At 39.7% G+C, this 15,172-nt stretch overlaps 1 protein-coding gene across 1 annotated transcript in view; it reads right to left on the reverse strand.

Annotated features, from left to right (window-relative positions):
* WDHD1 (WD repeat and HMG-box DNA binding protein 1) overlaps positions 1–15,162 on the reverse strand; it is a 57,820-nt gene extending 42,658 nt beyond the window's left edge. The window contains exons 1-3 of the mRNA XM_034648685.1: positions 15,047–15,162; positions 14,740–14,828; positions 5,823–5,934 (exon numbers count right to left, since the gene is read on the reverse strand). Of these exons, the coding sequence (XP_034504576.1) occupies positions 5,823–5,934; positions 14,740–14,816 (189 nt within the window). The 5' untranslated portion in view covers positions 14,817–14,828; positions 15,047–15,162. The remainder of the gene's footprint in view (positions 1–5,822; positions 5,935–14,739; positions 14,829–15,046) is intronic.
* Positions 15,163–15,172: the final 10 nt, after the last annotated feature.

Here is a 15,172-nt window from a genome sequence, read left to right on the forward strand (position 1 = left end):
CCTCTCCCACTCCCCCTGCTTGTGTTCCCTTCTCTCGCTGGCTGTCTCTGTCTCTGTCGAATAAATAAATAAAATCTTTAAAAAAAAAAAAAATAATAATAATAATAAAAACAATACATAAACAGAAAGTTTTAGGATCTGAAAATGATCAGCAGACACCATTGCTTTGCGTAGATTTTGGCTAAGTATCATAAAAAGTCAAGTATCTGCCCTAGAACCTTAATTTTATTACCTCTCTAGGAGGAACCAAGTCCTGACAGACTACATCATAGTCTACCAATGCCATACACACTCTGATAAATCATATGGTCAATTTATTTGGATTAAACAATAACTGCTAAAGAAACAAATTACTAGTTTGTTAATAAATATTCTACAGTAATAGGTCTCAGTCTTATTTGCACATGTAAGATCCTCCACTTCTCTACAGCACCTGCTCCCACTCCAGTGGAAAAAGAACTTAGTAATACAGTGACACGTTACTATATAGGAAAACTGGGGAGGATGCACACATCTGTTCAAGTAACAGCACAGATGATTCAGATTTGAGCTATAATATATACTTATCTTCAATTACTGGAAAATTGGTGAAAAATACTGTTTATGCCTACATTGTAACTACTGTAAGTAATTAAACAATCCACAATACACTAAATCTATCCTGTTGAAGCTAAACTAACAATAACTTAAATGTGAAAACAAGAAGAGAATTAAGGAAAAACTATAACCAACTCAAGACAACACTGATGATGCTACATGTTCCTTGGCAAAACTACAGAAACACCAACTATTTGTGTGCATGTACAGCAATTTTGCAACCTGGCTGTGCTTTATTTGGCAGACAGATCTCTCAAAAGAATCTGACTAAGCATCCTTGGTTAGCTCTTTGGTAATTCTTTAACAACACATTAACTGGTCCTCTACTCGTGAAAATATTAAAGTATATATCTGCACTTACTCACCCAGGAGATCTGAATAAAGGACTTGCTTTGAAGTCAATTTCCAACAAATCTACTGGGAAACCAAGTCACTATCAGTAGTTTATCAACTAGTAAAATTAAAAAAAAGAAAACAGCCAAAGGACCAGGGATCTGGTCAGATCACTCTTCTCCCTAGTGGACTGAGAGGAATGGATACCAGCACAGGCTGACTTGAGCTCCAGCCCACTGTGTTCCTTACCAACAGTGTCACCTGACCTTCCTCAGAGCTTTGACTTTCCCAAGAATAGAATGGAGGTAATTCCACATACTTCCCCATATCTTTGTTAAAAGGCCTTGACGATGTAAAATACTATGCAAGCATTAACTAATACTACCAGCTGATTCATCTCATTTTCACTATTTTGGAGAGTGACATTTTCTCCACTTTGTTCTCAAACAAAACATCTAACTGTACTTTCCTGTACCACCAACTCCAAAAACAGAAAGTATATTTATAAGCAATTATATTTTAAATGAAATCTGTTATAAAATTGTCAGCCTCACATGGCTATTTGGTAATGTCATTTCAATGAAGTACCATAAACCCTATTCCTAAAGCCAAAGAAAACATTTTAGCACAGACTATCAGACTTGTAGTGGATTGAATAATGGCCCCCAAAAGACATGCCTAAGTCCTAAGCCCAAGTACTTGTGAATGTAGTCTTATTTAGAAATAGGATCTTTGCACATGTAGTAAGTTACGGATCTAAATCTAATGATTGCTGTCCTTTTAAGAAAATGGAGAGATTTGAGACACAAAGACACAGAGAAGAAGGCAATGTAAAGATGGAGGCAGAGACTGGAGTGATATATCTTCCAACTAAGGAACACTGAGTATAAGTGGCAAGCACCAGAAGCTAGGAGAGAGGCATGGAACACTCTCCCTCAGGGCCTCCAAAGGAGCTAACCCGCCCACACCTTGATTTCAAGCATCTTGCCTTCTGAACTGCGAGACAATAATTTTTTATTTTAACCCACCAAGTCTGTGAAAATTTGTTACAGCTGCCCTAGGAAACTACTACAAAACCACTTTTTTTCTTCTTTACATTATTTTCATACACAAACGCAGTGCATACATACTATAGAAGAAAAATAACAATATGAAATTGTTCTGGGCAAAGAATGAGCTTCCTTACTCTTTTGAAGTAACCTCCGTTAACGTTTTGGGGTTAAGTCTTTCTAACTTTCTTATATACATTTATGTATATACATATCTTTTACTTTAACAAACATAAGACTACACAATACAGACTACTCTGCAACTGTTTTTCATTTTTCAACTCACTGTAAATATCTTTGCAGATGAAGATATACAGCACGCACTTTTTTTTTTTTTTGGTGGCTGCATAGTAATACATTACATGGGTCTACCAAAATTTATAAAACAGGGGTGCCTGGGTGGTTCAGTTGGTTAAGCATCTGCCTTCGGCTCAGGTCATGATCCCGGGGTCCTGGGATCCAACCCCAGTCCAGGTCAGGCTCCCTGCTCAGTGGGGAGCCTGCTTCTCCCTCTTCTTGCTACCACCAAGTGCTTTCTCTTGCCATCTCTCAAATAAATAAATAAAATCTTTAAAAAAAAACTTTACAAAACAAATTCTCTCCTGAAGGACACTTCAATTAGTTCCAACTTTTGCTATTATAAACAATTGTTTTACTAATATCCTTCACTAAATATTAAAGTGTGTAAGAATTTCCTCAAGGTAAATAGCCAGAAATGACCATGTGCTTACAAGTTTGATACACAGTATGAATTTACTCCCCCCTTTTTTTAATTTGAGAGAGTGCAAGTGAGGGCAGGGGAAGATGTGAGGAGCAGAGGGAGAGGGACAAGAAAACTCCATGTGGACTACAAGCACGGAGCCTGACATGGGGCTCCATCCCACGACCCTGAGATCATGAACAGGGCTGAAATCAAGAGTAGGTCGCTCAACCACTGAGCCACCCAGGCACCCCTCAATTTACTTCTTTTTTTTTTTTTTTAAAGATTTTATTTATTTATTCGACAGAGAAGGAGACAGCCAGTGAGAGAGGGAACACAAGCAAGGGGAGTGGGAGAGGAAGAAGCAGGCTCATAGCGGAGGAGCCTGATGGGGCTCGATCCCATAACGCCAGGAACACACCCTGAGCCGAAGGCAGATGCTTAACCGCTGTGCCACCCAGGCGCCCCCCTCAATTTACTTTTTTTTTTTTTAAAGATTTTATTTATTTATTCGACAGAGATAGAGACAGCCAGCGAGAGAGGGAACACAAGCAGGGGGAGTGGGAGAGGAAGAAGCAGACTCATAGCGGAAGAGCCTGATGTGGGGCTCGATCCCGTAACGCCGGGATCACGCCCTGAGCCGAAGGCAGACGCTTAACCGCTGTGCCACCCAGGCGCCCCCCCCCCTCAATTTACTTCTTAAAAAGCTCCCCAGGTGGCTCAGTTGGTTAAGCATCTGACTTGATTTCAGCTCGGTCATGATCTCAGGCTTGTGAGATGGAGCCCTGCGTGGAGCCTACTTAAGATTCTTTCTCTCCTTTCTCTGCCCCTTCTCCCCCAAAAACATAAAAATCAGAAAAACAAAACTCCCCAGTTACACTTTCAGCAACTGTTGTGCAATACTATAAAATAGGGAAAATACATATTGGTCTCTGCCTCCCATTCCTGGCACAGAGTTCCTAAAACCCTTGTAATTCCTAAGTGATAAGATTACCAGGAGCAGCTTTTGCTCTAACATTTGGTCTTTGATCCCGGTTCCTGACACAAGCTCCTAAATCCCTTGAAATTTCCTGGGTGATAGAAATGTCTTTTGTTCTAAGTTGGCAATTCTTGGTGGGCTCCTAGACAGCTTCAAGATGAGGGCTGGTCATCAGAAAAATCAAACCATGATTAGAAGCTTGGAACTTTCAGCCTTATCCCATCATCATCCAGGAAAGGGAGAAGGGCTGGAAACTGAGTTAATAATCAATCATGCCAATGTAATGAAGCCTCCATAAAAATCCTAATGGTATAGGGTTCAAGGAGCTTCTGGGGTGGTGAACACATCTCCGTTAACAGGAGAGTGGTGGACCCCAACTCTATGGGGAAAAAAAGAGCCTTTTAGACCTTATCCTATGTATCTCTTCATCTGGCTGTTTACCTGTATCCTTTATTTATATTTCACAATATAATGAACTGGTAGGAGTTTCCCTGAATTCTGTGAGCTGTTCAAGCAAAAGATTGCCTCGAAGGAGGGGGTCGTGGGAACCTCTGATTTATAGCCAAGTAGGACAGATGCTGTGGGTGACCTGGGGACCTACTGCTTGCAACTGTTATCTAAAGAGGGGGCAGTCTCATGCAACTGAGCCCCTGACCTATAAGGTCTGGGCTCACTCCTGTCAGTGTCCGAATTGAACTAAACTATAGGACACCCACCCAGTATTACAGAGAATTGCTTGGTGTAGGGGAAAAAACCCACACATCTGGTGTTGGAAGTGTTATGAGGAAGGTAGTAGTGTGAGTATAAAGGAAAAAGATGGGAGAGTGTTTTTCCTTTACAAATACTTCTCCAAACCCTCACTATTACTGGACTTAGCAATATTTTTCATCCTTGCCAATCTGATAGAAAAAAAATCCAATTATTTAATTTGTACTTCTTTGCTTATTAGTGAAATTAAACTTGTATCAAATATATGTTGGTCATTTATATTTTTCCTTCTGGGAACATATTTACCATTATATATGACCATTTTATTTTTTTTTTTAAGATTTATTTACTTATTTGAGAGAGAGAGCACGTGCTTGCGCACGCACGAGCATGAGCAGGAGGGGGAGGGAGAGGGAGAGAGAAACTCAAGCAGACTCCACGCTGAGCACGGAGTCTGACACAGGGCTCAAGCTCACGACCCTGAGACCACAACCAGAGCCGAAACCAAGAGTTGGAAGCTTAACTGACTGCGCCACCTAAACGCCGCTATGACCATTTTTTTTTTTTAAAGATTTTATTTATTTACTTGACAGAGATAGAGACAGCCAGCGAGAGAGGGAACACAAGCAGGGGGAGTGGGAGAGGAAGAAGCAGGCTCACAGCGGAGGAGCCTGAAGTGGGGCTCGATCCCACGACGATGGGATCACGCCCTGAGCCAAAGGCAGACGCTCAACGACTGCGCCACCCAGGCGCCCCCGCTATGACCATTTAAAAAAAAATATCTAAAGTATCTAAAAACCATCTCATTCATCTACATTAATGAGCCTGAGTTTGAAAAAAACATGAATTCTGTGAAAATATTTTTCTACACAAATACAATACACTCTATTTAAAATTCATCACAAATAAAAAGCATAGTGGTTTTTAGATACTTAGTTTGCAAAGGCCTTCTGAAAACATGTCTCCATTCTCCAAATAACCTACATATCTTTCCCATATTTACCTTACATAAAACATTAGAAACATGAAACATGTATGTATCTTGAAAAAGTTAAAATACTCCTCTTTTCTAGTGTAATTAGTTGTCTAGATTAGTGAACTAAAAACCTGAAAATGCCATGGAGTTTTCTCTCAAAGGGAAAAGAAGGGAACATCTCAAAAGAAGAATAACTTCTTGCAAATATTTTAATTGGTTTACATTAATAAACCATTAATCACCTTTAATAAACCATTCAGATTTTAGATTCAGATTTTAAACCCACTCAGATTCAGATTTTACTTGTAAAAATTTCAGGCAGTTTATGGCATTATTATGCATATTTGAATATTATTTCATAAAAGAAACAAACAAAAACTACACCTACATTCAAAACTTCAACAAAAATATTCTTCACCCATACATAAAATTCACACAGCAGTATCATTTCTCATCGGTCGCTATAAATGTTTTTAATACCTTCAAAGCACATGAATATGCCTTTTCTCCAACGTTAATGGACTTAGGATCATCATCATCCAAGTCTTCCCAAATCCTCACATCACCATCACTTCCACAAGTCACAATATAACTGTGAAGGAAACACATTCATTAAAAGGTCATCCAACTTTTAGAAAAGAAAAAAAAAAGTCAACCAGTTTCAAGCCTATTAATTTTTTTGGAGTTCTTTATCTTTTTTTCAATAAAATCAAAGTGTTAGTCAATGTTTTCTCATTTTACATACATAAACCTCAATAACAAGGCCTGCTAATCTCCTACCCTATAAAATGAAAGGTGAATTTAATGTCCCCTACAATTTCTCCTTGGCATAAAATTCTTTATCTGTAATAATGTAAGAAAGATGAATGGGTAATCTCTGTTAACAACAGGAACCAGGTCTACCTTGCTTACCATTGTGCCTCTAGCACAAAGCAATCTCTGACATACAGAAGCCTTGATAAATGTCTGTTGAATGAATAAGTGCATGGATGCAAGAGCTCAATTATCCAAAGCTGATTATTCAAATGGCCATCTGTATCTCTCAAATCTTGTTTCTTCCTGGTGCTTTTATTCATTTGGTATGTGTCCTATCTGTATGTGTCCTGATACAAACAAAAGCAAACAAAATACAAAAATAACATGGCAAATGGCAAAGAAAAGTCACATAAAGAACTGTAGAGGTTCGTAAGAAAGGTGGTATCTACACTGGGAAGTCAAAGGGCAAACAGGGCAAGCAGAACTGGATATGCTGAGATTGGTGAAAAGAGCAGTTCCAAACAGGAAACCACATGAACCAAAATATGAAGTTAGTAAAATATGGGGGAGTTCACTTAAATCAGACAGTACAAGAAGTTGAGAAAGAAAATGCAGATTGGGGGTCATCCTATTTACAATGATCTTTTTTTTTTTTTTTAAAGATTTTATTTATTTATTTCACAGAGATAGAGACAGCCATCGAGAGAGGGAACACAAGTAGGGGGAGTGGGAGAGGAAGAAGCAGGCTCATAGCAGAAGAGCCTGATGTGGGACTCGATCCCATAACGCCGGGATCACGCCCTGAGCCAAAGGCAGATGCTTAACCGCTGTTCCACCCAGGCGCCCCCTATTTACAATGATCTTAATGCAAGAGTAAGGACTCCCTTCTACAGGAAATAAATAGAAGGACCATTAGTCTTTTTGCCTAGGACATTCTTTTTTTTTCAAAGATTTTATTTATTTACTTGAGAGAGAGGGAGAGAGCAAGAGAGAAAGCACAAGCCTGGGGAAGAGGCAGAGCAAGAAGCAGACTCCTTGCTGGGCAGGGAGCCCGATGCAGGGCTCGGATCATGACTAGGACCCTGGGATCATGACCTGAGCTGAAGGCAGGCGCTTAACTGACTGAGCCACCAGGCGCCCCAGCCTAAGACATCCCTGATTTATGCATCCAGCTGGTTTAGAATCCATCCTTGATTTTTTTTAAGACATATTAGTATTGGGGCACCTGGCTGGCTCAGTCGGAAGAGTATGTGACTCTTGACCTCGGGTCGTGAATTCGAGCCCCATGTTGAGTATAGAGGTTACTAAAAAAATACATAAACTTTAAAAAAATAAATAAAATGTAGTATCTTAAAAAAAATTAGTTATATTTGCATCAAAATTGGTTGGGTGGGTTTGACAGACTTCTTTGCACTTCCAGCTTCTGCCGTGATCTTGTTTAGTAGTGAAACATGTACAATGAATAGAATTCTCACTTTATAACATAGGTAAATCTGAAAGACAAATGATAACCCATCTCCCCATACCAATCCTTTCTTGATGCAACATAACTAATATCTCTTTTCACAGACAACAGGTGCTAATGGATGAAAACCAAAGTGAAGTCAGTCAAGAGGCCCTACAGAGAGCAATTTCTTTCAGTCTTCAGTGGTGATGGGGTAAGTAATTCATACTGCTGTCCCTAGTGACTATTTGGTGCACTATGCCAGCCAGCGAAGAGATGCAGAAAGTTGCAGGTGCCAGTTGGTGGTATCAATGGAAAATTATAGTGAAATACAGTGGAATTAATGAGAAATACATGCAAGAAATAGTTAAGTTAAACAATTGAGTTGAGCTTTTAGAGTAGTCTGAGCATTCTTCTGACAGTGTTTTTGTCATTTACTGTAGGAATAAAATTAAATGTTTATTTTATTATTGATTATGCCTTTTAATAAAATACCTTTCTGTAGCAACTTTTAAAAAAAGCTATCAAGTACATGTTTAACAAAAAATTAATACTAAATTTCTGCTTCTCAAGAAGTTGATAATGGAGGGGTGCCTGGGTGGCGAGTAGTTAAGCGTCTGCCTTCGGCTCAGGGCGTGATCCTAGCATTCTGGGATTGAGCCCCACATCAGGCTTCTCCACTAGGAGCCTGCCTTTTCCTCTCCCACTCCCCCTGCTTGTGTTCCCTCTCTTGCTGGCTTGTCTCTCTCTGTCAAATTAAAAAAAAAAAAATCTTAAAAAAAAAAAGAAGTTGATAATGGAAATGTAACATGAACAAAATGTTAGTTGATGTTTACCATGGGGGCTGGAGTGATGACACCAACCACCAGAAAGTCAGAAGACACAAAATTCCTGAAGAAACCTGAGCACTTACTTTGTAAGTTAGTAATTATCTTGCGACTCCCTGAAAACCATGTTTCTACAGCTGCAGAAAGTGAGTCTGCATCTTGTCAGGCATGACTTTTCATAATTCAGTACTGTCCAAAAGAACTTTCTTAGAGGATGGAAATAGTCTATATCAGGCTCCTGAGCAATTAAAATGTGGCTTAAAATGTGACTCATGCAACTGAGGAACTGAATTTTAAATTTAGTTAACTTTAATTAAAATCTAAATAGCCACTTGTGACTAGTGGCTATCTTACTGAACAGTGCAGCATTAAAACAGACGACAGTGGTTCTAAATTAATTTTGTTCATCTTATATTTTAAGTTTTTTTGTTTTTTTTTTTTTTACATTTCTTTTTTTTTTTTTAAGATTTTATTTATTTAGTCGACAGAGATAGAGACAGCCAGCAAGAGAGGGAACACAAGCGGGGGAGCGGGAGAGGAAGAAGCAGGCTCACAGCAGAGGAGCCTGATGTGGGGCTCGGATCCCATAACGCCGGGATCACGCCCTGAGCCGAAGGCAGACGCTTAACCGCTGTGCCACCCAGGCGCCCCAATATTTTAAGTTTTCTAATCCAAGTATGAAGTAAAGTTATAGCTATAAATATGTTGTCTCCATTAGTAATTTTTCTAACAGTTAAATGATACTGGTTTTATCTCAATGTCATCAGAGGGTTTAAATAGAAAATCAGTCAGATTAATTCCAACAATGGTTTAGTTTTCTCTTCAGCTCATGGAAAAAAAAGTAAAGCTTCTAGAAGTTTATTCTGTGGCAGTGAAACATCTAACATTATTGGGAATTCTATCTAACTTCATTTGAAATGTTCAGTGCTAAAGATAAAATTCTTAATTTTTACAGTAATATACATTTTGGTTGAGCATAGCACTGTAGCAAAAACAATGTACTTACTGAATTAAGAAATCTATGAAACACATATGTACTTCGAATTGAAAGTATAATTCAAAACCAAATGCACTGTGATAATGTACCAATCAACACAGAAGCCACAGTTGTCTAATTTTGAGATCATTTTATTTCTACCCAGGATAACAACAAAATTTTTGTCACAAACTGATATTAAATACACAAAAATACTTCAGCATTGCATAAGATGTTTTCTCTTCTGCCTATCATCAATTAGATTTTTAAATATTTGAGTCTTTGAAGTGACTTTTTTAAATTTAAATTCAATTAGCCAACATATAGTACATCATTAGTTTTAGATGTAGTGTTCAATGATTCATCAGTTGCTTATAACATCCAGTGCTCATCACATCAAGTGCCCTCCTTAATGCCCATCACCAAGTTATCTCATGAAGAGTAACTTTACAAAACCTAGGTGCCCTATAATGACAGTATTATTATTACTGGAAACAAGTTCCGTAACTCTTAGTTGCATCTTGCTCAAAATCAGTTAACAATCTTTAATTTAAGCATTCAACTTAAGGCTTTGAAGCTTTTAGTAAAATGCAGTTAATGAAAACAAAGCTTATGCACAGGAAGAAACTAAAATATATCCCTACAAAAGCAAGTAAGAATTGAACAAACTGTACATTAAAGGCTGAAAGAGTGAATGATATAATTTTGAAATTTGTTAATTGTACTCTGGAATATCTTGACCTGTGAGAAGAATCTTCTGAGGGAACTCCTTTTTTAATTGTATAACTTTATGTTCTGTGCCAGCATATTAAATTGAGTAAGCTTAAAATTTGTGAAACATTCAAAGAAACCACAACTTACTTGATGAATTTTGTCTTTAAAAATATCAAAGAACTAAAAAAAATGATAAAATAAATTTTAAAAATATTGAAGGGCTTACTATTAAAAAGGGCACTCTGACTACAGGTAAAAAAACAGAACCTGTAAAAATGCTAAGATTTATCTATTGAAAATAAATTTTAAAAACTGAGACCCTTCCGGGGCACCTGGGTGGCTCAGATGGTTGAGGGTCTGCCTTCGGCTTGGGTCATGATCTCCAGGTCCCGGGATCCAGCCCTATGTCGGGCTCCCAGCTCAGCATGGAGTCTGCTTCTCCCTCTCCTTCTGCCTCTCCCCCTGCTTGTGCTCTCTCTGCCTGTCTCTCTCAAATGAATAAATAAAATCTTAAAAAAAAAAAAGTTTGCCCTTCACTACCACTTCCATTCTTTTGCTACAACCTACTATTAAAAACAAAAACAAAAAAACTGGGGCGCCTGGGTGGCTCAGTCGTTAAGTGTCTGCCTTCGGCTCAGGGCCTGATCCCAGGGTCCTGGGATCAAGCCCTGCATTGGGCTCCCGGCTCCACTGGGAGCCTGCTTCTTCCTCTTCCACTCGCCCTGCTTGTGTTCCCTCTCTTGCGGGCTGTCTATCTCTCTCTGTCAAATAAATAAAAAAAGTCTTAAAAAAAAAAAAAAAGGACAAAAAACTTCTAAGAGGTCACTTACAAATCCTTAAGAGAAATCTCCCATGGTCCCTAAGGATATTTAGCACAAGGCTCATTGTCATTCTCTAACAACACTATTCTTATCATAATTCTTAGTATTTTCAGTATCCATGGAGACAAAACCTTATACAAAACCTTATCCTCCACCTCATCCCCAAACTCCCAGGGTCATAGCATAGATTTTGTCTTTATCAATATTGCAACTGCTTCATAATTTCAATTTCAATCATCCTAATCACTTATCTTTTCACCTTAATATCTTAACTTCAACGATTTTTTAATTCTATTAGGATCTATAATCTACTGAAACTACTTCCTCACTGTCTCTCATTCCCTTCAAATTCTCACATTCCTCCTAATCTGGCTTAGATTCCACAGCCTGGCCTTAAAATCACTCCTTTGCCTCATCCTCAAACTCTCTGGTCCTCTTTCACTGTGTCATACTTACCTGGCAAAACCCCAACCCTGGTTAAATCCATCTCTATGCCTATTAATAAGTTTGCACTTGGGGCATCTGGGTAGCTCCATTGGTTAAGCATCTGCCCTGGGCTCAGGTCATGATCCTGGGGTCCTGGGATGGAGCCCCACCGTCGGGCTCCCTGCTCAGCGAGGAGACTGCTTCTCCCTCTCCCTCTGCCCTTACCCTGTTTGTGCTCTCTCTCTCTCTCTCAAATAAGTAAATAAAATCTTAAAAAAAAAAAAAATTTGCACTTGCAGAGCTAAACATGGTTAGAGAAAACCACACAACTGGGTTGTCTGGTCTCACTTTCTTTTTTTAAAGATTTTATTTATTTATGTGACGGAGAGACAGCCAGGGAGAGAGGGAACACAGCACGGGGAGTGGGAGAGGAAGAAGCAGGCTCCCAGTGGAGGAGCCCTATGTGGGACTCAATCCCGGAACGCCGGGATCACGCCCTGAGCCCAAGGCAGACGCTTAACAACTGCGACTGCGCTACCCAGGCGCCCCTGGTCTCACTTTAAATTCATGATCACTAACATAATAGGCCTTTAGTGCTGCCAGTATTCCAACTAATATGTCCCTAGGCCTTTCAGCTTTCCCTCACTTCTAATCATCTCTCTCATATCTACTCCTCTTTCTTCAAACCTTCATTGCCTCCCCACTCTTGACTAATGAAACAGAAGCAGAAGCAGAAAACAGAAGCAGTCTATAGAAATTGGCTGCATGTTCTCCCCATCCCACCTAGGTGCTCCTTCCTTCCACTTGTGAATTTGACCATGCTCCTATCTTTGGCCACTCTCTCCCCCTGTGCACTATATTGTAGCCCCTCTCATCTACTGAAGGCCATCACTCCAGCAATTCTCCCTCTTTCTATTCTAACATCAACTTATCCCTCTTTGTTGAATCATTCCCACTCATACATATACTGTATTTCTCACCTTAAAACAAAGACCTTTCCTGACCTCACATTCCTATTCAACTACCCTTACTCTTTGCGTGTCAGCCTAACTCCAATTCCTTCCTTTCTATTTTCTTGAATCCACTGTGACAAGGTTTTCATTCTTACCACTCCATAAAAGCAGCTCAAGCTCATCTAATGCCTCCACATCACTAAATCTAATGGTGGATTCTCAGTCCTCAACTTGACCCACCAGCATTTGGCAAAGTTTATTATTTCCTTCTCCTTAAAATGCTTATATTTCATTTGCCTTCTAGACATCATTCTTGTCTCCTGGTTTTCTACTTTTCCGTTCACCTTTTCTTAGTCTCCTTAGCTGGATCTTCCTCTCTAACTTGATCTCTAAATATTCTGGAGTGTCCCAGGGCTTAGCCCTTGAAGGCTTTTTTTCTTTACATTTACTCCCACCCGAGGTGACTGCATCCAAGTTCATAGCATTAAATATCTACTTACTGATAACTTCCACATTTAGATTTCCAGCCAGGACCTCAATCCTGCACTCCAGGAGGCATCAGCAAAAGATATAGATTTCTAAGGTGCCTGGGTGGCTCAGTTAAGCGTCTGCCTTCGGCTCAGGTCATGATCCCAGGGTCCTGGGATTGAGTCCCACACGGTGCTCCCTGCTCAGTGCAGAGTCTGCTTCTCAATCTCCCTCTGCCTGCCACCCCACTTGCTTGTGCTCGCTCTCTCACATTCTCTCTCAAACATTTTTTTAAAAAGATATAGATTTCTATCTCTAGCTCACATTTCTTCTCTTAGCTTTTGACCCATTTATCCAACTGCCTACATCTCTAGTTGAGCTCAAAGAAATACTGCACATGTCCAAATGTAAACTCATAATCTCCACCCTCATTCTACCTCTGAAATAAACTCCTCTCCAAACATTTCAGATATCATGAATGGCACCATCATTTCCCCAAATTAACATCCAGAAAGACGGATGTTATCCCATACATCTCCCTCTCCTCCATCTTTAATGTCTGATCCATTCTATTGATTCTACCTTTTAAGTATTTTCTGAATGTATCCTCTTTTTTCCATAAACATCTTCTCTAGGCCAAGCTTCCATCATATTCCACCAGACTAATACAGATACCCAGTCTTTCTGCATCCACTTCTACTTCTCCAATTCATTCTCCGGGTAACTTCTCAAAAACAAGAGTCTGATCACATCTCTCTGCTTCAAATTTTTAATACATTCCTACTGCTTTTAGAATAAAAACAAGATTCCTTAATAAAGCCCAGAAAGTCCTGCATAGGATGCCCACTACCTGCCTTCATAGATTCATCTCTCATCAGCCTCTGTATCACACTCTACATTTTGGCATCGCTAGCTTTCTTTCAGTCCTTTGAGCATGGTCCCAACCCCCACTGAAATTCTGTAATGTTCCCTCTGTTTGGAATGCTGCCGCCACCACCTCACTGCCATCACCACCCCATCTCTTTTTACTCCCTAATGCCTACGCGATCTTCAGATCTCATCTCAAGAAACAATGCCTCCGAGAAACCTTCCCTGCCTCCTCAAGCTGTATCAACTTCCCTTCAAATATGCTCATCATTGCACTATCACTTATTTTTTCTAAATATACATTTACTTTCGTGATTAATTTGTGCTCAATGTCTGTCAATTTAAAAAGACTTTAAGGTTAATTAAGGAACAGACTGTGCTTTGTACTGCTGTATCTCTAGCCTCCACCAGACTTGACACACAAATATTTTTTCAATGAATGAATCAATACAGGAGCGACACTGGAAGTCACACAACTGGATGGTACTAGAGAGGAATGGGACTTAAAAAGATAAAAGAGACCAGGGTTCTGGGAAACTATCACAATTTAGCAATCAAGCAGAGAAAATAAGTTGGAAAAAAAATCTGTCAGAAGGATGGATGGGGTAACTGAGTGATGGACATTAAGGATTATATCTGGGTATTACGTAAGACTGATGAATCACTGACCTCGACTTCTGAACCTAATAATACATTACATGTTAATTTAAACAAGTTAATTAACTTTAAAAAAGCGGTCAAAGGGTTAAAAACAATATTGAAAAAACGAAATAGCATCGCAAAAGCCAAGGAAAGATAGAACGGGCCACTGAATTTGACAAGTAGGCAGCTAGTGATCTGACAGAATAATAATGTGGGACACAGAGAGGATGTCAACAAAAGGAAAATATGGGGGAAAAGTCACATCTTTCCAACTCCTCTGGAAATAAGATTTTACACTCGTTAACCTTTTCGAGATACTAAAACTACAACGTCGATACGAATCGAACAATAAATCTAAGGAAAATACATGTGCCATTTTCGATTTCAGCCTTATTTCTCTCTATCTGGGTGAGTCATTTCAGGCAAACTACTTCTCTCACATATAACAACAAAAATACTTAACAGTACCCGAAACGTTCTTTTTGTTTTTCAAAGCACCTTACCTCCCCAAATCATCAAAACAGACATCCGTGTGTCCCTCTGTATGTCCAAATCTCATCGGCTTCTGTGTGGCAGGCATCTTTTCTTCTACCTACCGAAAAATGTTTTATAAACGCTAATATTATTTTAAAGGTGAGGAAAGACCGTGGCTGATGGAGAAGAGAAGTTAGTCTCTCGGCGGCCCCTTTTCCCCCACACGAGCGGCACAAACAAGATATAACAGAGGGTCTGTCAGACAATAAGCCGGGAAAAGGATATGCTTCTCTTCGGTGCGCGACACGGACACCGACAGCGGGAAGGAGTACTCACCCACCGGACCGACCTCCACCACTGAGGAAAGCGGCGCTGCAAACGCCCGCGCACAGCCACTTCCCGCGCTCGGGAGTGCTCACTACACTGCGCCTGCGCCCGCTCGCCCACGTCCAGCGCCTAGCC

Source organism: Ailuropoda melanoleuca, chromosome 20 (genome assembly GCF_002007445.2).
Source record: "Ailuropoda melanoleuca isolate Jingjing chromosome 20, ASM200744v2, whole genome shotgun sequence".
Classification (NCBI taxonomy): domain Eukaryota; kingdom Metazoa; phylum Chordata; class Mammalia; order Carnivora; family Ursidae; genus Ailuropoda; species Ailuropoda melanoleuca.